The sequence below is a fragment of the Cucurbita pepo genome, chromosome LG01, assembly GCF_002806865.2.
Source record: "Cucurbita pepo subsp. pepo cultivar mu-cu-16 chromosome LG01, ASM280686v2, whole genome shotgun sequence".
Lineage (NCBI taxonomy): Eukaryota > Viridiplantae > Streptophyta > Magnoliopsida > Cucurbitales > Cucurbitaceae > Cucurbita > Cucurbita pepo.
Genome location: NC_036638.1, coordinates 11,871,556 through 11,892,537, shown reverse-complemented (window position 1 = coordinate 11,892,537; position 20,982 = coordinate 11,871,556). Strand labels below are relative to the sequence as shown.

Genomic DNA, 20,982 nt, shown 5'->3' with positions numbered 1-20,982 from the left:
ATAGCATATTAATGGATCATAAATATTATGCTTGAACAAATCTCTTTAATTGGACTATTTTTTTTTCTTAAACATGACATATACACATATTACATCTTAATACCTTTACAATACACATTTAATGGGTACCAGATCTACACAAACTGAGCCCGAGTCCTTAACTCGTGTTTTTCTTCTTCTTGACTCGGTTTCTATGCTTTCTCCTCCTTTTTGTTTTCTGTCTTCTCCCTCTCTCTTCCTCGGTTTCTTCTCCGATCATTCTCCGAGTGGTACGACAACTTTCAAGACACATCTCCTCACTCACCCCTTGCCCTAGTTAGTCTTCTTTTATGGCCATGACGATGCAGAAACCTACTGTGAGAAAAGAATAAGAAAACTCGAACCCTCTTGTTGAAAATCCTTTTTAGATAGACCAAAGAAAAGTAAGGCCTTACTGTCTTGAGTGCTTGATGTTGCCAATCGTTCCACCACTGATGTGCCTACGAGTCTTGTTAAGACGATTTGTCCACGTTCTCTTTCTCCTCTCTCTCTCTCTCTTCTTTACTGTGTTCTCCCTCTTAGAATGACAGGTCTTGCAGTCAAACGAATGAAGTAATTAACTGAGTGTCAGTCAGATGGAGGGACACGATTGGTTGAGACCCACGCAATTTCCCCACGACTGGTTGGAAAATCCATACTTTTCTTTATAAAAAAGAAAAAAGAAAAAACAAAAGATCAAAAATATCAAAATGTGTTTGACACATGGCACTTTGTGATAGGACACAAAAAAAAAATGCAAATCCAAACATAATGCAAAGTAGTTAAAAGTATTAGTTATAAAGTTAGGACAGTTAAATAACGGAAAAGTTGTCCCTCCTTCCCTCTCCCTCATTTGTGACCATTGTCTTTCTCTTCAAACAACCTTCAATCCTATAAACAGCAAATAATTAAAGACCATAAAGTCAATTAACACAAACCGCTCATTGTCTCTTCTTTTAACCATCCCATATCCTTCAACACCCAAACAAGCCATCATCACAAAAGCCTCTCCAATCCCATCTTTCCCTAACTCACACCCACATTTGTCTTCATGGTGCGGCCTCGAGCGATGGCCAGACCCACATCATTCGCCATCGCCGTCACATGGGCCACTCTAATGGCCTTGACCACTGTGGTGGAGGCCAACCTGGACGTGGGTGTGAATTGGGGAACAATAGCATCCCACCCAATAAATCCAAGCATTGTGGTCAACTTGCTCAAAGACAATGGGATCAAGAAGGTTAAGCTCTTCGATTCAGACTCTTGGATAATGGGTGCATTGGCTGGTTCCAAAATTGAGACCGTTGTGGCCATTCCTAATGACCAGCTTCAGAAATTTGCTAATGATTACGACCTTGCTAAGGATTGGGTTAAGGAAAATGTCACCGCCTATATTTACAACGGAGGCGTCGATATCAGGTTCTTTTCTTCTTTCTCTAAGCTTATTTCGAATGGGTGAGAATTTTGGCTAAAACCAAGTTCTCTATTTATAATCATTTACATAATTAAATAATTGAAAGAGTAATAAAATAACAAATTTGATATGAAGCTGTAACAGAAATAAATGGAGAGAGTAATAAATGGATACCAGATATTTGTCTACCCTAAAAAAGTTGAATATGATATCTATGATGAGTTGTTATGGAAGGCAAATATCTAGATATTTGTCCCTAATAAAGGGTCAACTATGGTACTTATGGTAAACCATAATAGAAAGCTAAATATCGTCAATTATCATAAAAGGGTCAAATATGATACCTAGGGTAAACCATAATTTAAAGCTAAATATCTCACGTGGAAAGTTGTGTCTGACGTCGGTAATAAAAGGCAAATATGATACGTATGGTCTGTAATGATAGATATTTGTCTTTAATAGAAGGTCAATTAGGGTACGTTCTATTAAACCATCATGGAAGGTTAAATATCCTCAATATATTTGACTATAGGGTCAAATATGATACATACGGTTAGACTAGGCTAAATATCTCTAACACGTGGAAGGTTGTGTATGACGTGATATGTTGATGGATTGAACACTGAACCGAACAAAATAGAAAAATAGAATCTTTTGAGAAATTTGAATGACTTTATTTTTGGCTTGATTTTTTTTTTTTTTGTAGTTCTATAAGTTATTTGATATTGATGAAGATTCTCCTGACCCAAACCATTTCTCCAAATAAAAATATCCACAGGTACGTAGCTGTGGGAAACGAACCATTTTTAACGGGCTTCAATGGAAGCTACATAAAACTAACATTTCCGGCCATGCAAAACATACAAAAGGCTCTCAATGATGCTGGCCATGGTGACAAGATCAAAGTAACAACGCCGCTGAATGCCGATGTCTACGAGTCACCATCGAACCAGCCCTCGGATGGGCGGTTCCGATCAGACATCCATGACACAATGAAAAATATAGTTCATTTCCTAAGCAGCAACAATGCTCCCTTCATGGTGAACATCTACCCTTTCCTCAGTCTCTACCAGAACCCCGACTTTCCAATCGACTTTGCTTTCTTAGACAGTTCCGGGAAGTCGATAAATGACAAGGGAAAGACATATACAAACGTGTTCGATGCAAACTACGACACGCTAGTCTGGTCGTTGAAGAAGATCGGTGAGGGGGATTTGAAGATCGTCGTAGGAGAGGTGGGGTGGCCGACCGACGCTAATAAGTATGCTAACTTGGAGTTGGCGAAGAGGTTTTATGATGGGCTGTTTAAGAATCTGGCTAGCAAGAAGGGGACTCCCATGAGGCCAGATGAGAAGCTTGAAATTTATTTGTTTAGCCTTTTTGATGAGGATATGAAGAGCGTTCTCCCTGGCTTCTTTGAGCGCCATTGGGGAATTTTCAGGTAAAATATATTTGTTTATAAGAATCATAGCATCTCCATTCCTCCTATTGTCCAAGGTCATGCTAAATTATTACTCAATTGGTATAATCGAGTGTCAACGCGGACAATTGAGTATGGTGTTAAATATAGATACTATGACTTTGTTAGGAGTCACTGATCTTCACAATAGTATGATATTGTCCACTTTGAGTCTCCCTGAGGCCTATAGAGTCCTCGAACTACCAACCCTTAATTGAGGCTCGACTCCTTCTCTTGAGTCCTCGAACAAAGTACACCATTTGCTCGACACTTGAGTCACTTTTGACCACACCTTCAAAGCTCACAACTTCTTTGTTCGACATTTGAGAATTCTATTAAAATGGTAAGTTAAGGGCATGACTCTGATACCATGTTAGGAATCACGAATCTCTACAATGGTATAATATTGTCCACTTTGAGCATCAGCTCTCATGGATTTGTTTTGGGCTTCCCCAAAATGCCTCATTCCAATGGAGTGTATTCCTTATAAACCCATGATCATTCACTAAATTAGCTAATGTAGAACTCCCTCCCAACAATCCTTAACAATCCTCCCCTCGAACAAAGTACACTATAGAGCCTCCCCTGAGGGCTATAGAGACCTCGAACAGTCTCCCTTTAATCGAGGCTCGACTCTTTCTCTGGAGTCCTCGAACAAAATACACCCTTTGTTCGACACTTGAGTCACTTTTGACTACACCTTCGAGGCTCACAACTTCTTTGTTGTCCATTTGAGAATTCTATTAGCATGGTTAAGGGAATGGCTCTAATACCATGTTAGGAATCACAAATCTCTTTAATAGTATGATATTGTCCACTTTGAGCTTACGTCTTCCTGGCTTTGCTTTGGGCTTCTCCAAAAAGTCTCATACCAATCGAGATGTATTTCTTATTTATAAATCTATTATCAAGACTCTCTCTCAACAATCCTGAACACAGACTTAATTAGAATCAAAGTCGAAAGGATATAGATATAATCGAAACGTTTTTTCTTTTACGTATTCTTTGACATATTTTTAACAGGTATGATGGGAAACCAAAGTTCCCGATGGACTTAGCAGGCAATGGGAATGACAAGATGCCAGTTGCAGCAAAGGGAGTTCAATACTTGGAAAAAAAATGGTGTGTGATTAAGAACAGCATCGAGGACTTAACATCAGAAGTAAGTCAGATCGACTATGCCTGCTCCTTGTCCGACTGCACAACCTTGGTGTTTGGATCTTCATGCAACGACTTGAACGCTAGAGGCAACTTTTCTTTTGCTTACAACATGTATTTCCAGATGCAAGACCAGAGCGTTGAAGCTTGTGATTTTGGTGGATCTGCTGAGATTGTCACCAAAAATGCCTCCGTTGGCACTTGCTTGTTCCCCATCCAGATTGTCAGCGCTGGGCACCAGTTGACGATGATGAATGTCGTCCCCTTTGTGTCCACCGTATTTGTAACGATTCTATTTTCCGTAATATAATAGAGACTCCACTACATGCATGACATACCTATTATGTGTCGAAAAGTCTATAAGAACATTTTCAAAACGATGTTATTGACTTAAACATTCCTAATGAATTCATTTTGAACAATAAACTGATAATATGAATTAAAATAAAATAATGCAACATCCTGATCTAACATTTGGCAATGATAAGTGCTTACAATGCTGAAATTTGCAAGTTAGAGGTTCTTCTAGAATCCTTGCAAAACGTTCACAGAAAAATCTAACTTAACGGATTGATTCCAACCAAGAGCTAGTTAGAAGATGAATGTCTCTTAGATCGAACTTGGAATCTATGATGGTCACTCTCAGATACCAAGATAATTCACTCCAGAATTAGCTTGATCAAAACTAATTTAATGAATCGGCTTAAACATCAAACCTAAAGCAAGGTTTGAAAAAGAATAACACCAAAAAGGTATAAAAAAAACACAGTTTTGTTTGTATTCAACCCTTCATTTCAAAATTGAATATTATATGCCTCTTTAAATAGGTTCAAAAGATAACCCTAACATAATAAAGTTCGACCACCAACTACAAATGCTATTAAATACAAATCAAAGAAAACAAGACATTCATAAATTGTCTTAATTGGTAATTCAATTACCAATGACAAGTCTTCTAATCACTTCTCAATGTCAGCCACTCCATTATTTTCTTGATTTGATACTTGAATCTTCTTTGTATTGGTTCTTGTAATTGCTCGTTCGGGTACATGGAAGTGATTAGTTGTTGGATTCATATCACTTTGGACTACAATTTAAACATAAATGCAACTATCCTAGCTTCAGTTCCATGGTCTTCATGGCAACGCTGTCATCTGTATAGGGTGTCTTACCTTTACCTGAAAAAGAAGTAGCACGGGAATTTAATATTTGAAAGTACTTAGTAAGTAGCCTCGTTGTTGGTGCAAAAAAATGCAAACATAAACAATCATGGTGGGACCTATCTTTTAATAAGAACATTGGGCATGACCTTGAGCTCTACTTTCTAGTCTAGGTAGGGTGTACATGGAAGTGATTAGTTGTTGGATTCATATCACTTTGGACTACAATTTAAACATAAATGCAACTATCCTAGCTTCAGTTCCATGGTCTTCATGGCAACGCTGTCATCTGTATAGGGTGTCTTACCTTTACCTGAAAAAGAAGTAGCACGGGAATTTAATATTTGAAAGTACTTAGTAAGTAGCCTCGTTGTTGGTGCAAAAAAATGCAAACATAAACAATCATGGTGGGACCTATCTTTTAATAAGAACATTGGGCATGACCTTGAGCTCTACTTTCTAGTCTAGGTAGGGTGTACATGGAAGTGATTAGTTGTTGGATTCATATCACTTTGGACTACAATTTAAACATAAATGCAACTATCCTAGCTTCAGTTCCATGGTCTTCATGGCAACGCTGTCATCTGTATAGGGTGTCTTACCTTTACCTGAAAAAGAAGTAGCACGGGAATTTAATATTTGAAAGTACTTAGTAAGTAGCCTCGTTGTTGGTGCAAAAAAATGCAAACATAAACAATCATGGTGGGACCTATCTTTTAATAAGAACATTGGGCATGACCTTGAGCTCTACTTTCTAGTCTAGGTAGGGTTGGATGTGTAGTACTTCTCTACACACGGGCCACACACACGCACATGGACCCACTAGGCGAGCTTCTATACGTACCCCCTAAGCCTAGCTCGTCGAGTTAACACATGCTCACACTACTGAACGCCACAGAGGGAAATAACCTACATAATTTCATGGCAAATATAGATATCATAAGGTAGACCTTCGAACTAAGCATAACGGCAAGTATCTCGATGTACATGTTATATAAAATGTATGAGGTCCCATAACATTAAAACATGGCATATATTCATGACGCTANTTTGTCAATTTAGCGTACATCATGCTACAACATAAATAGATTATAGTAATTCATGTATCGTAGCATATCCATAACATACTACACGTCATACAATCATCAAATATGACATATGTATGGGTCATACGGCACACGTCTTTTATACAACAAACAAGTCATCCAACCAAGCCAAGAGTAAAGCCACTTACTTGGTTAGCCTAAAACAAAGTCACTACACTCCCTTGAGGCTAGTTTAAAGTTGCTCATTGAAATCTATTTCTACGTAAAGAGTTCCACCGTCATAATTTAGAATTCTACTATGGAAATTGGCTCATCTAATTATATAAAATAATTTAAATTAGCTAAAAGTATCCATACTAACCTTAAACGCTTCTTAAAGTGTCAAAAATACCTCTTGAAGAGTAAAAAATGGTAGGAAATAGTCTGAACGTATAAGACCCGAGCTAGATCAACAGAGAGACTAAGTTTGAGCTATCAGAAATGTATTTTCTAATTGGCTCTCAACCACCCAAGTGGGATGAAATAGAGAACTTGTTGTAACTTAATGTCACAACTCAATTTTTCACGAGGCGCAACATAAGGTTGACTCGATGGTATAAAATGATGGAAAATTTTTTCGCAGAATAAAACACAAAGAGAATTTAAAACATTGTACACAATATATTTACATTATTCAAGATAGAGTTCATACATAAGGAGTTAAAACACAAAATAAGAAACAAACACAAAATATTTAACAATAAAAAGAGCTGATGATGACGGGTGAGACTTGTCTATGGCACCTTCAAAGTCCACTCCCAGCCTCGACTAGCTCCTTATTTACTTGAAAAACATGAAAATATAGAGTGAGTACAAAAATTTAATAAGTAGTCTTACTGTAGGCTCTTAATCGTGTCATTGCTATGCTAGAGTACCATAATTCTTCTTAACTTGTTCTAGTTTTTGTCGCAAGTACTTATGCCTTTAAAATTTATTCTTGAAATTTCTTGTCATGATCTAGCCAAGGACCTTGATTAAGGGACCTTAGTTCTAAGGTTTTGAGTTCTTGTCTTCAGAACTTGGATCTGGATTCATGTTCTAGTTCTTATTCCTGTTCTTGATCGTTGCCTTGTTCTTTGTTATTTCCTATGTTCTTGTTTTGTTATCGTTTTGTTCGCTAAGACACTCACCCTAGAATTTATGGTACAAGTCATGAATCTGAGAATCTGTGTCCGATGCTTCATACGTTCCAAAGAGAAACAATCTTAACCTACGTCCAAAGCTTTATGTGTTCCAAGCGACTTAGTTTGAACTCGCATCCAAGACTTCATATGTTCCCTGTGATACAGTCTTAAAACCTATACCCAAGGCTTCATACGTTTCAATTGGTATAGTCTAAATACGTAAGCTCAAGGCTTCTTATGTTCCTAGTAGCATAGTCGAAAAACCTACATCCAAGGCTTCTTATGTTTCAAGTGATGTAGTCTGAGTCATAAGCATGTTGTGCCGTAGGAGATATAGGAGTTTCTTGAGTTTTTGAGTATGAGGATATTGGTTCATTATCCTTGAGTGGTACCTAACATCACATGTCGGGTATTCCAGCTTTTCCACTAGGACTCTGCATTGGTTCATTACAAAGTCATCAATCATCATGAAATAAGACATATAATAAAGTTTCAAGGTAGTTGGAAGTCATTCAAATCTCGTACAATGGTATCCGACATAGGGGAATTTTGGTCATTTTGCATCATTTGTTGATTTAGCTACTTATCCTTATCAAATGGCCACTAAATTGAAGGGAATGAACTCTTCATCGACCTAGCGGAAACATTGAGAACCGTTTTAATTTTATGAGAGTAAGAACTCTAGCTTGGTAGAAATCGCAGCTTGCAGACCTCTTTGTTGTATTCCAACAATTATGTTCCTAGCTCCCTATTTGGTCAAGTCCCCAAAATCACAAACATATTGAATCGATTATAAGAGTCATTCTCACTCATGCAAATCAAAGAACAAGCCTTCACAGGCAGGAGTTCATAACTCACTCATGATTAAGATCGAGTTACATATTATCATAATGTGAAATATTAATCTTCTCAATTAACAGATTGATAAAGAGAGATTAAATATTTCTTAGTCCAGTTTTATGTAAACTCATTATATAGGATACCCCACTCACATGTCTCCATATGAACGATTTGGATCAAATCATTTGTAAAAATTATAAAGTGAGTTGTACTAGGGTTATCACAATAAGACACCCAACCTTATCCATTTAATATAGACACCTTAGGTTATTACTTTAATATGATCCTCTTCTATGTCAACCACATACAGTTCAAGATTACACTAATTACCTTGGATGTTTATACAATGGATAATATTAAATTGTAAGTAAAATAATAAAATTATTATCAAATTTAAATAATTAATTAGAGTCTTTAGGGCATAAATCCCAACATAAATTTCATATATTTCCCTAACATATCACATTATGCTCACATATAAAATTTCATGGGCAGCGGAGTTCATTTAATTTGTTATTTTAACATTGTTGGAATTTTGAGCAAATTTCTTGATTCAGGGCCTTAACTCACGGTTCATGGTGTTTTTCATTCATATTCCCTTAATTCGTACTCATCTGAAGGTTCATACTAAAATTCAAATGATTCCTACCATTATTTCTTAAAAAAAGTCTAAGATGACTACTTACCTTGTCGTCAAGTTCAAGATCTCTATTCTTGAGCTTCTAATATCCGAATTACTCAAAATTTTCTTTGACAGACTCCTTAGAGTGTCTAAATTTTGAAACCATAAATGTTTTTCATGAGAACTAGCATGGGAGGTGGTTAAAATTTAGAAAAGACAAGGGAGGCTCATATTTTTGGTTGGTAGGACTGGTTCAGTTGAACCACCCACATCATCATCTTCCTCCTCTCGAAAGAAGAAGACGCATGCAGGCCATTGCACCACCACCTAAAAATCTACCTCCCCAACTCTGTTTTGAGCATTTCCCCCTCGTTTTCCTCTTGAAACTTAAAGGTGATGTTATAGGGGAGAGATAGGGATTGATTTCATACCTTCTCGTGGATTGTAGTCTGAGTTATACGCCTCCAAAGTACGCTGGAAAACTTATCCTTGCCGGAACTCAAACCGAAAGACTCTCATGAAAGTTCTTCCTTATACTTCCCTTTAGCTAAAGGATTTGTTTTTGGAATAATGTTCTTAAGCTTTTGGTCTTAATTTTCGAATTTGATCATCGATTTGCAACTTACCAAAAAATGCAGGGGTTAGTTTCCTTAGGCAACTTAATCTAGGACGTATTAGCCCCAATTTCTTTCAATTTTCTTGAGGCATAGGTTATAACTATGACATTTTGCACCTACACACAACCAAGCCCATACTTGATGCATCACTATACACCACTAAGTTTCCTGAACCATCTGGCACAGAAAGTACCTACGTTGTTCCTAGTTAGTGCTTGGGTTCCCTGAAACTCTGCTCACAAGCATCGTCCTATGAGAACACGTTGCGAGTGTTTTGAGGTTCTTTGTATTTCCATAACTTATTTTGGAGCAAAGTTTCACAAATAGATTCAAGAACGAATCCTCTTGAAGAAGTGAAAGAATGATATGAACCAAGAGACATCAATCATATAATATACTTCAATGAAAGTGTGAAGAAAATATGTTGAAATTATCAAAAGATATTTCAATTCATGTTACATTGAAGAAGAATGAAGCTCCATTGTTCTAAATTTTGAGTGGATTACAATTTAGAGTAATTTAGACTTATTGTATTTCATTAATATATTTTAAGAGGTTTTATTTACTTCAAAGTTACATTTAAGCTAATTATAGTCATAAAGTATGTGGCTAATTATGGTTATAAAATATGAATGTCAGTAGCTTTTGAAATATCTCATTTAAGGTCAAGAGTTTCATTTTGAGGCTATATAAAGCCATGTACGTTGTATTTGCAAGTAGATTTGGAAAATGTACATTTGTGCTCTCTTTAGCTAATGACTAAGTTTTTTTTTGCAATTCTATGTAGTTTAGGTTGCATGTAGAATCATTCAAGCTTGACATGATCAATCTTTCGTGTGGAGTGATTCGAATCTCAAACAAGTATTCTTGCCTTGAGATATTTGATCAACAAGAATCATTCAAGCTAGACATGATCGATATTGCATGTGGAGTGATTAGAATCTCAAACAAGTGTTCTTGCCTTGATATATTCGATCAACAAGGTAATCCGAATCTTACTCCCCTTGTAGTGATTCCATATCACTTTCTTTGTTAACTTAGTGAGGGTGGAAGATATCTTAAAGAAGTCTTGAATGAATCTTCTATAATATCCTACTAAACCCAAGAAACTTCTGACTTCCGTTGCTGAGGCAAGGCAATGCCAATCCATGACTGCCTTGACCTTAATTGGATCTATTGAAATCCCTCTTCCTGACACGACGAGCCTTAAAAATGTCACTTCCTGCAACCATAACTCACACTTAGATAACTTTGTATAAAGTCGATGTGCTCAAAACACCAATAGTACTAGTCGCAGATGTGACCCATGCTCTCCATCAGTCTTTGAATATATTAGTATATCATCGATGAAGACTATTACAACCGCGTATAGGAAGTCCTTAAACACCCTACTCATGAGATCCATCAATGCTTCTGGGGCGTTTGTCAAACCGAACGAAATTACAGTAACTTCATAGTGACCATACCAGCTTCTGAAAGCCGTCTTAAAAATGTCACTCTCTCTAATTCTTAACTGGTGATGTCTTGACCTCTGATTGATCTTGGAGATCACTGAAGCACCTTTTAGCTTGTCAAACTGGTCATCAATACAAGGTAGTGGTTACTTATTCTTAACTATCAACTTATTCAGTTCTCTGTAGTCAATTCATAGCTGCAGAGTCCTATCTTTTTCTTAACGAACAACACTGGTGCTTCCCATGGTGACATACTAGGCCGGATGAAACTTGGATCTAGAAGATTCGTAGTTGCTTTTTAAGCTTATTTTTCTCAACCGGAGCCATTCTTCGGCTCAAGCTCAATCGTGAAATCAATTTTCCTCACTCCCAATTCAGGAAATACATCCTCATCACTGATATATTTGCTATGTGCCTACCTCCTGTCTTGTGTCCGTGACTATTAAAAGATTACGTGTTTAGATTGCTTTATTTGATTTAAATCTTCTGATGGTTAGGAGTCGATTTGTTTTTTATTTTATTTACTCTTGATTTGATTAGATTTTGTTTTGATTTGTTTACGGATTTGTTACCAGATTTTCTGATTTCTAGGTAGATTTTCTAGATATCTCATTCTATTCTCTGTGTATATACAGAGCATTCTTGCTCTTCAAAATTCAATTATCTCATCAATTATTCAATCAATTCTTCTTTCACTAACAATTGGTATCAGAGCTATCTTCTTAAGGGATCTGTGAGATCAAGATGGAAGGAGAATCCAATTTTTCCGCTGTTGCACCACCAATCTTCGATGGAGACAATTATCAAATGTGGGCAGTTCGTATGGAGACTTATTTGGAGGCCTTGGATCTTTGGGAAGCAGTAGAAGAGGATTACGAGGTCCCTCCACTCCCAGCAAATCCTACTGTAGCACAAATCAAATTACAGAAGGAAAAGAAGACGAGGAAATCAAAGGCGAAAGCTTGCCTATTTGCCGCTGTATCTCAAATGATCTTCATGCGAATAATGTCCCTCAAAACAGCAAAGGAAATCTGGGATTATCTCAAGACCGAATATGAAGGAGATGAGAGGATTCGTGGAATGAAAGTCCTGAATTTGATCAGGGATTTCGAGTTGCAGAAGATGAAGGAGTCAGAGTCGGTAAAAGAGTACTCTGACAGACTTCTCAGCATCGCCAACAAGGTAAGATTGCTTGGTTCTGTATTAAATGATTCCAGGATCGTTGAAAAGCTGCTAGTCACTGTTCCAGAGAAGTTTGAAGCCACCATTACTACTCTGGAGAACACCAAAGACTTGTCAAAGATTTCTCTTACAGAGCTCTTGAATGCTTTACAAGCACAAGAGCAAAGGAGGTCTATGAGGCAAGAAAGGGTGATTGAAGATGCGTTACCTGTTAAGCATCAAGACAGGTATAAAAACAAGAAAATTTTCAAAAACCAATCGACGTATGGAAATCCATCTGCAGATTATCAGAAGACAAAAGGAGGAGGTTTCAGAAAATCCTATCCACCTTGCCGTCATTGTGAGAAGAAAGGTCATCCACCATTCAAGTGTTGGAGAAGACCTGACGCCTTCTGCTCCAAATGCAATCAACTTGGACATGAAGCTGTGATCTGTAAAGCCAAAGATCAGGTGAAAGAAGTAGATGCAGAGGTAGTTGATCAAGAAGAGGAAGAAGAAGATCAATTGCTTGTGGCCACTTGTTTCTCAGGCAAAGAATCAAGCGAGAGTTGGTTGATTGATAGTGGGTGCACAAATCATATGACATATGACAAGGAGTTTTTTGAGGAATTAAGAGACACTAACGTCAAGAGAGTGAGGATTGGCAACGGTGAACACTTGGAAGTCAAAGGAAAAGGCACAGTAGCTATAACAAGTTATGAAGGTACAAAATTTATTCCAGATGTTTTATTTGTACCTAAAATTGATCAAAATCTATTAAGTGTTGGTCAGTTACCTGATAAAGGCTATAAAGTGTTGTTTGAGAATAAGCAGTGTTTGATCAAAGATGCTAGTGGCAAAGACTTGTTCAATGTCAAAATGAAAGGAAAAAGCTTTGCTCTAAATCCGATGGAGAAAGAGCAGATGACCTTTATATCCAAAGCTAGTGCCACTGAGATTTGGCACAAAAGACTTGGGCACTTTCATCATCGAGGTTTGCTTCAGATGCAGTCAAAGAAGCTGGTAGAAGGACTCGCTGACATTAATGATGACATGCCTCCTTGCCGTGCTTGTAATTTTGGGAAGCAACATAGGCAACCCTTTCCTAAACAGGCATGGAGAGCCTCGAAAAAACTGCAGCTGGTTCATACTGATCTTTGTGGTCCTCAGCGAACACCATCATTAAATGGTAATCTTTATTACATTATTTTTATTGATGATCTAACAAGAATGTGTTGGATCTTCTTTATGAAGCAAAAGTCAGAGGTTGCGGGTGTATTTTGGAAACTCAAGGCCAGAGTCGAGAATGAAAGTGCATGCTTGATTCAGACTGTAAGATCAGATAATGGCAAGGAGTACACTTCAGAAACTTTTAACAGGTTTTGTGAAGAGGCTGGAATTGAACATCAGTTGACAGCACCATACACTCCTCAACAGAATGACGTCAGTGAAAGGAGGAATAGATTCATAATGGAGATGACGAGATGCATGCTTCATGAGAAGGATCTTCCAAAACATTTTTGGGGAGAAGCAGCAAACACTGCTGTGTACTTGCAAAATCGAATTTCAACAAAAGCTGTGAAGAACCTGACACCATTTGAAGCTTGGTATGGTTACAAACCTTCTTTAAAGTTCCTTAAAGTATTTGGGTGTCTTTGCTTCACTTACATTCCACAGGTCAAGCGTGATAAGCTTGACAAAAAGGCAGAAGCTGGCATATTTGTTGGGTATAGCACTATATCCAAAGCTTACAGAGTTTTTCAACCGCACACTAGTCGAGTTATTATGAGCCGAGATGTTCATTTTGCTGAAAATGAGCAATGGAATTGGGAAGAACTGACAAAGGTGAATCAGATTCCTAATGCACCAACCTTTGGTAGCATGTTAGAAGAATCTGAAGATGAACGACAAGAAGAATCTGAAGATGAACAACAAGATGATTTGGTTGATGATGCACCTGTGAGAGGTACAAGGTCACTATCTGATATTTATCAAAGGTGTAATGTAGCTATTTGTGAGCCTGCAGGGTTCCATGATGCAAAAAACAGCCAACATTGGATGGCTGCAATGCAGGAGGAGCTTTCGATGATCGAGAAAAACAAAACATGGAAGTTGGTTGATCGACCTCTAAACAGAAAGATAATTGGAGTAAGATGGGTATTCAGAACAAAGCTAAATCCTGATGGTTCAGTTAACAAATACAAAGCAAGACTTGTTGTGAAGGGATATGCACAAGTTTTTGGAGTTGACTATTCAGAAACATTTGCACCTGTTGCCCGGCTTGATACAGTAAGATTGTTGCTTGCTCTTGCTGCTCAAAAGAGTTGGAAAGTATTCCAGTTAGATGTTAAATCTGCATTCTTAAATGGAGTCTTGCAAGAAGAAATTTTTGTCGAGCAACCTGAAGGTTTTGTTAGCAGAGGCAATGAAGATAAAGTCTACTTGCTGAGAAGGGCTTTATACGGTCTTAAACAGGCTCCGCGAGCATGGTACAGTAAAATTGATGATCATTTGGTTGGTCTTGGCTTTCAGAAAAGTCAATCTGAACTCACACTGTATGTCAAGCATGAAGGTACAAATACTTTAGTCATTTCTCTTTATGTAGATGACTTATTAATTACAGGAAGTAATCCAAAGCAAATTAACAAGTTCAAACTAGAAATGAAAAAGATATTCGAAATGACAGACCTTGGTCTGATGTCATATTTCCTTGGCATTGAGATCAAGCAAACCCAAGATGAAGTGTTCATTTGTCAAAAAAAGTATGCAAAGGAGATACTAAAAAAATTTCAGATGGAGGATTGCAAAGCAATGAATACTCCTATGAATCAAAAGGAGAAGCTGGTCAAAGATGATGATTCTGCCAAAGTTATTGAAGCTGAGTTCCGGAGCTTGGTAGGGTGCCTGATGTACTTAACAACAACCAGACCTGATATCGTAAATGCTGTAAGTATTCTCTCCAGATTTATGCATTGTCCCAATGAGACTCACATGAAAGCTGCAAAGAGAGTTATCAGATACATCAAGGGGACCTGGAATTATGGAGTGAAGTTCTTAAAGCACAAGGAAATGAAGCTAATTGGTTTCTCTGACAGTGATTGGGGTGGCTCAATCGATGACATGAGGAGTACATCTGGTTACTGTTTTTGCCTCGGATCAGGCATGTTCTCTTGGTGCTCAAGAAAGCAAGAAACTGTAGCTCAATCCACTGCTGAGGCAGAATTGATAGCTGCAACCGCCGCAGTAAATCAAGCTCTCTGGTTAAGGAAAATTCTCGTGGATCTAAACTTGGAGCAAAAACACAGCACTGAGATACTAGTTGATAACCAAGCTGCTATTGCAATCTCCAATAATCCAGTTTTTCATGGAAAGACTAAGCATTTCAACATCAAGTTATTCTTTGTTCGAGAAGTTCAAAAGAGTGGTGATGTGACTCTTTGCTATTGCAAATCTGAAGATCAAATTGCAGATGTCCTTACCAAACCTCTGCCACTTAGCAAGTTTGAAGATTTCAGAAAAAAACTTGGAGTTTGCAGCATCTAAACCAGGAGGAGTGTTAAAAGATTACGTGTTTAGATTGCTTTATTTGATTTAAATCTTCTGATGGTTAGGAGTCGATTTGTTTTTTATTTTATTTACTCTTGATTTGATTAGATTTTGTTTTGATTTGTTTACGGATTTGTTACCAGATTTTCTGATTTCTAGGTAGATTTTCTAGATATCTCATTCTATTCTCTGTGTATATATAGAGCATTCTTGCTCTTCAAAATTCAATTATCTCATCAATTATTCAATCAATCATTCTTTCACTAACAGTGACACTGGCAATAAAGCGATGGCCCATAAGTTTCTTTGCCTTTAAAGCAAAAATAACCTTTGGTGTACACTGAGAATCTACACCTTGAAACTTGAAAGTCTGCTCATTGGGCAGCCTGAAAATTACATCCCTGGCTATAAATAACTGAATGATTCTCGGGCAGCCAGTCCATGCCTAGAATCATATCATAATCAATCAAGAACAATGAGTGAAACTCTTAAGGCCATCCGACACTAGTACTTTGCAAGTTGACACTCACTCATCTGCTATTAACACTTCACTAGAGGGTGTAGGCAAAACAATATGTATCCTAAAAGCTCTAACTCTATCCGTGCATAAGTAAATATATAAACGAGTGCGTGGATCAAAAATCAAACAATGAAAATGCATGAAAACCAAACACATGTAATGTACCTATCAACGTTATCTGACTTCTTCCCAATAGTGGCCTACTAGTGTCTCTGTTTTTCCCTGAGCCTCCTTTACTACTCTGCCCAAATCCTAAAGCGTTGTTAAGGTCATGGCGCTTTCTATGAGGGAAGTCAGCTTTCTTATGTCCACTCTTGCAAAAGAGAAAGCAAGCTTTAGTGTTTGCTTTACACTCACCAAGATGCCTAACATCACATGTCGGGTATTCCAGCTTTTCCACTATGGGGGCCACAGTACCTTCAGTCTGATGCCTCTCTGGTTGAGGTGAATTATGTCTCTGTCCCCTGTTCCTGAATGGCAAATACCTATCTGAATGTTCTCAAGACTTTCTGAAGAATTTCTTTTTTCTCCTACCTCGCCTAACTATCCATCAAGCTTTTGTTGAAGCAAAAATCCTTAAATAAAAAAAATTAACACCTCTTTATACAAAATTTCGATAAACAAGAGATTAAGGCTAGAATTAGATTAATAAAAAATGTAGATACAAGATTTGGAACCTTGTTCTAGATTGAGTCACTCTACAATCGAACTTGATTGAATGCCTTGTATGCAATTCTCCCACAAGAATGGTTTGAAACTTAGAAAGAGCAAAATTGATGTTCGGATTTCTAAGGGAAACGTCTCAATTTGAGATCTCAATTTCATTTATCTATGAATTTGATTTTTATATAACAATTTGTGGGTATTTATAGTCTTCCCACAAAAGACGTTTGTGGCATGATTTAATCTCGATCTCTCTAAATCTCGACAAAAGACAAAGTCAATTTGACCATTTGACCATTAGAAACTTTGTGAAATTAAAAATAATAAAGTTTTTCAACAAACGTCGGTTAGTATGTTTGAGTGGCTAAGGAGACAGACTCAAAATCTATTGGCCTTTACCCGATATGTTTGAGCCCTGTTGTTGACATTTTAATATTCACTTCTGAAGCTCCAAATAGGTCATTCTTCAATCGAATCAGCTCGTAACACATGAAATGATGGTTGAACCGAGCCGATCCAATTTTGTAGATCTTCTTAACCTGGATCGAATCATAGGTTCAGTTGAAACATTTAGAAAACCTTGATTCTTATCACTATTCTCATCACTACCTTTCTAGCCAGACTCGGCAGCTGTATATCCATCATGCTGGCTACATGGAGGGCACCTGCATAACTGTTAGGAGTTATTGCTTCTACTATGCCCTATATATAATAACATAGACCTGCAATAAACTTTTGAATCTTCTATTCTTTAGGGTCTACATACTCCGAAAAGAAACCGGACAATCTTCTACCCCTACCTCTCCCACGTCCATAACTCCTCGTATGTGCCACGAGTATCTATATCATGCAATAAGCTAAGTTACTAGGTATCCAAACCAAATTCTTAACTTCAACGAGTATGTATGCAACCGACCTTGCATGAAATTTAACATGTAATAGCCCATAAATAAATAAAAATAAAGAAATAAAAATAATTATAAAAATAGTTAAAATAATAATAATAATAAATAAATAAATTAAGTAATTTAAAAAAAAAAAAAAAAAAACATTTCCCCACTTCTCTCCGTGGACCTCTCATCCCTTCCCACATTCTCTCTCCTCAACCTATCCTTACACCTGAATAACAGTTATTGCAAAAAGAACAATAAGTAAAATGGCTTTCAACATAGGCAGACGTCATATTTAGTGATTTTGGTCGGTTATTACCGTAAAATCCTATTTCTTTGTAGTTATGGTTATAAGAAATTAATTTAGGATCAAATCTTCTTATATATTTTACCCGATCATGTAATAATCAGATCTCATATCCAATTGATTAGATTTTTGTTAGCATTTTAAGTTACAGTAAATAAGATTAGATTCAAAAAAAATTTAGTCGACAAATCTATAAACTTGAAGATAATAGCCAAACAATCGACTTAAAATTGGCGAGCAATATCTGTTTACACAATTGAAAATCTATTTACAGACGGAAAATAATTAGGGAGGGGATTGAGGAAAGATTTTTTGAACATAATTTAACCATAAAAACAGGAAATATCATAGGACAATGAACTTCATTAAATTTTGTCTAAGAGTAAGTATCATAATTTTACCATGGCCAAGGTAGATTAGAAAAATAATTTTATAGAGTTCAAACTTGAAACTGATGTCATGAGCTCATATAGGTTGACCCGGATTTCAAAGGATGAAATCGAATTTTCATTAAAGATATATTCGTGACAACGACTTAAGCTAGCCAGGTAACTGACCTTACTATCGGCATGGTTATATTTGATGTTGACACGTACCCTGTGGTTCTGCACGTGTCATATATATTGATATGTGTGAATTGTCTGTGGATCGACATGCTTCCTATATGTTATGTTATGTTATGTTATGTTATGTTATGTTATAATATGTGGTTTGTATGATAATAATTATGGTACGATGTGCTCAAGGATATGTTTGAGATAGGATACGAGAAGGATGCACAAAACGAAATGTAACGATAGGAGTAAGATACGTTCATGAAAGATTAAGGTTAGGTTACATACCGGAGTGCTATGGATAGGAGAGATTGATGAAAGAATACGGTTAGGTTATGGGTAGAAAGGGATAGGTTTGTGATAGATTGATAGAACGATAGCGTTAGGGTACGTTCTTGTGACGATATGACTATGAAGTGTTTACGTTATGACTTGTTTATGATATGATACATTGTATGCTAGATTATTGTGCTTAAGTACGTAGTTATGTGAACATGAATGTATGCTATGTATGCTTTTAGTCTGATGTGATGTGTAATGCATGTAACGATACGAGGTCCTTGAATGATTATGGCATGTCTGTATGGGAATATGTGATTGTGAACAACATGAATTGTATGACATGAAACACGATAAACTGTCTGGAACCATAACCCCGATAGAAATATGAAATGAAAATAAGAATGACATGAAGCCTGAAACATGACAGGGGGTTATGGTCATTAAAGATAAATGTAGAAATAAGGGGACCTCATGCATTATATGTGTTCATGCATCTCGGGGGATACCTCCATCCCATCACGAGGGTACGGACGCGTACATCCAATGGCAGGACAACGATCGTTATGCATTGCATAGCGCTGCCGTGACGGTTCTAGTTTTAACGGGTCCCAGCATAAGTGGCTCCCAGAGTATGCCCACCGGATAAGGACAGTGGCCCAACGGTGTGCGAACTAGCTGGTGAGCCCACACTTGCACGTATGAGCTGTGTGTAGAGTATATGGTACACATCCACGATTACCCGTTAGGACAGCACCGTAGGAAAAACAAAACGAAATGAAACGAAAGATAGGTCCCATCATTTTATTGCATGTGATTGTTGCATTTAACCCTAATAGTGGGGTCACTTACTGAGTATTTAATACTCAAGCCACGTGCTACTACATTTTTTTCAGGTTAAGGCAAGACATTCCTGTACGGCTGACGACGACATTGCAACTCGAGATCATGGCACATGCATAGGATAGTGGTATTTATTTTCTTAAACTAGAATAGGATGTTTTAAACTTAAAACGCTTATTTATTTTATTTCGGGTCTTTTGTTGTGTCATTTTAAAGATATTTTCGAAACACGTAAGTCCATGGCTGTGTTTTAAGTTAAAGGTTATGTTTTATGGAATTTAAGTGAAGTCTTCCGCATTCAATGTTTATGGTACGTATACAGTAGCGACCTTAAATTAAGTAGAAAATTTTGAGTCGTTACATAACTATAGAATGGGATATGCTTACTATTTACTATTTGCTACTTAACTACTTTTATACTCAACCAAACTCTAATCCAAAACTTTCATGACCCGATTTTTGACGCATCGAAATAAGGACCGTCAAGAAGAAATGGGTTATAAAAAGATGATAAATTTTTTTGCATCATTCAAGTAAATAAATACTTTAAAAGAACACAATTTAAATACATACATTAGTATGACTGATTGATCATTTACAAATGGAAGGGTTACAAAAAAATCATGTACAAATAAACAAAAGACTCTGATCAACGAGTTCCCCTCTAAAGTCATGACCAATGCTTTACTACTCTAACCCGTGTCCCCACCGTGACCGTTGCTCTACTGCTCACCTAAAAACATGAAATATAGCAAGAGTGAGTATAAAAATATTCATTAAGCAATCTATTTGTAGACTCTCGTCGAAACATATTACTATACACAGAATCTTTAGCTTTGTATTTGTATGATACCTAAAGTAAGTTTAATAATTATGGAGGAGCCTTTTTGCTCCAACGTAATATACATACTCCACATATGCCTATTTACTGAGTTCAAACATGAGTTGCATCGCCCTTGTGAGCGGAGAACTAGTTGCATCGCTAGTGGTGTGAGGTTAAAACTACCTGTTGCATCGCCCTTTTCACGCGAAAATAGTAATTGGCAAGTCACATCGCCCTTTTGAGCAAAGACACTAACTAGCTTGTTCACGCCCCTTCATGAGCTAGTACAATAAACTACCTGTCACTCTTCTATATACACATTAAAGACTTGATAGCGTAGAAGTAAAGCATGAAAACCCTAATCGAGTCGTTTCTAAATATCAAAAAAAAAAAAAAAAAAAAAAAAAAAAAAAAAAAAAAAAAAAAAAAAAAAAAAAAAAAAAAA

At 36.9% G+C, this 20,982-nt stretch overlaps 1 protein-coding gene across 1 annotated transcript; it reads left to right on the top strand.

Annotated features, from left to right (window-relative positions):
- Window positions 1–206: 206 nt before the first annotated feature.
- LOC111794713 (glucan endo-1,3-beta-glucosidase 8-like) lies at window positions 207–4,359 on the top strand (the record flags this gene model as incomplete). The annotated part of the gene is made up of 4 exons (XM_023676870.1): window positions 207–269; window positions 1,160–1,437; window positions 2,211–2,873; window positions 3,915–4,359. Coding segments are annotated over 4 exons (1,449 nt in total), but the record flags the coding sequence as incomplete, so codon positions are not given.
- Window positions 4,360–20,982: the final 16,623 nt, after the last annotated feature.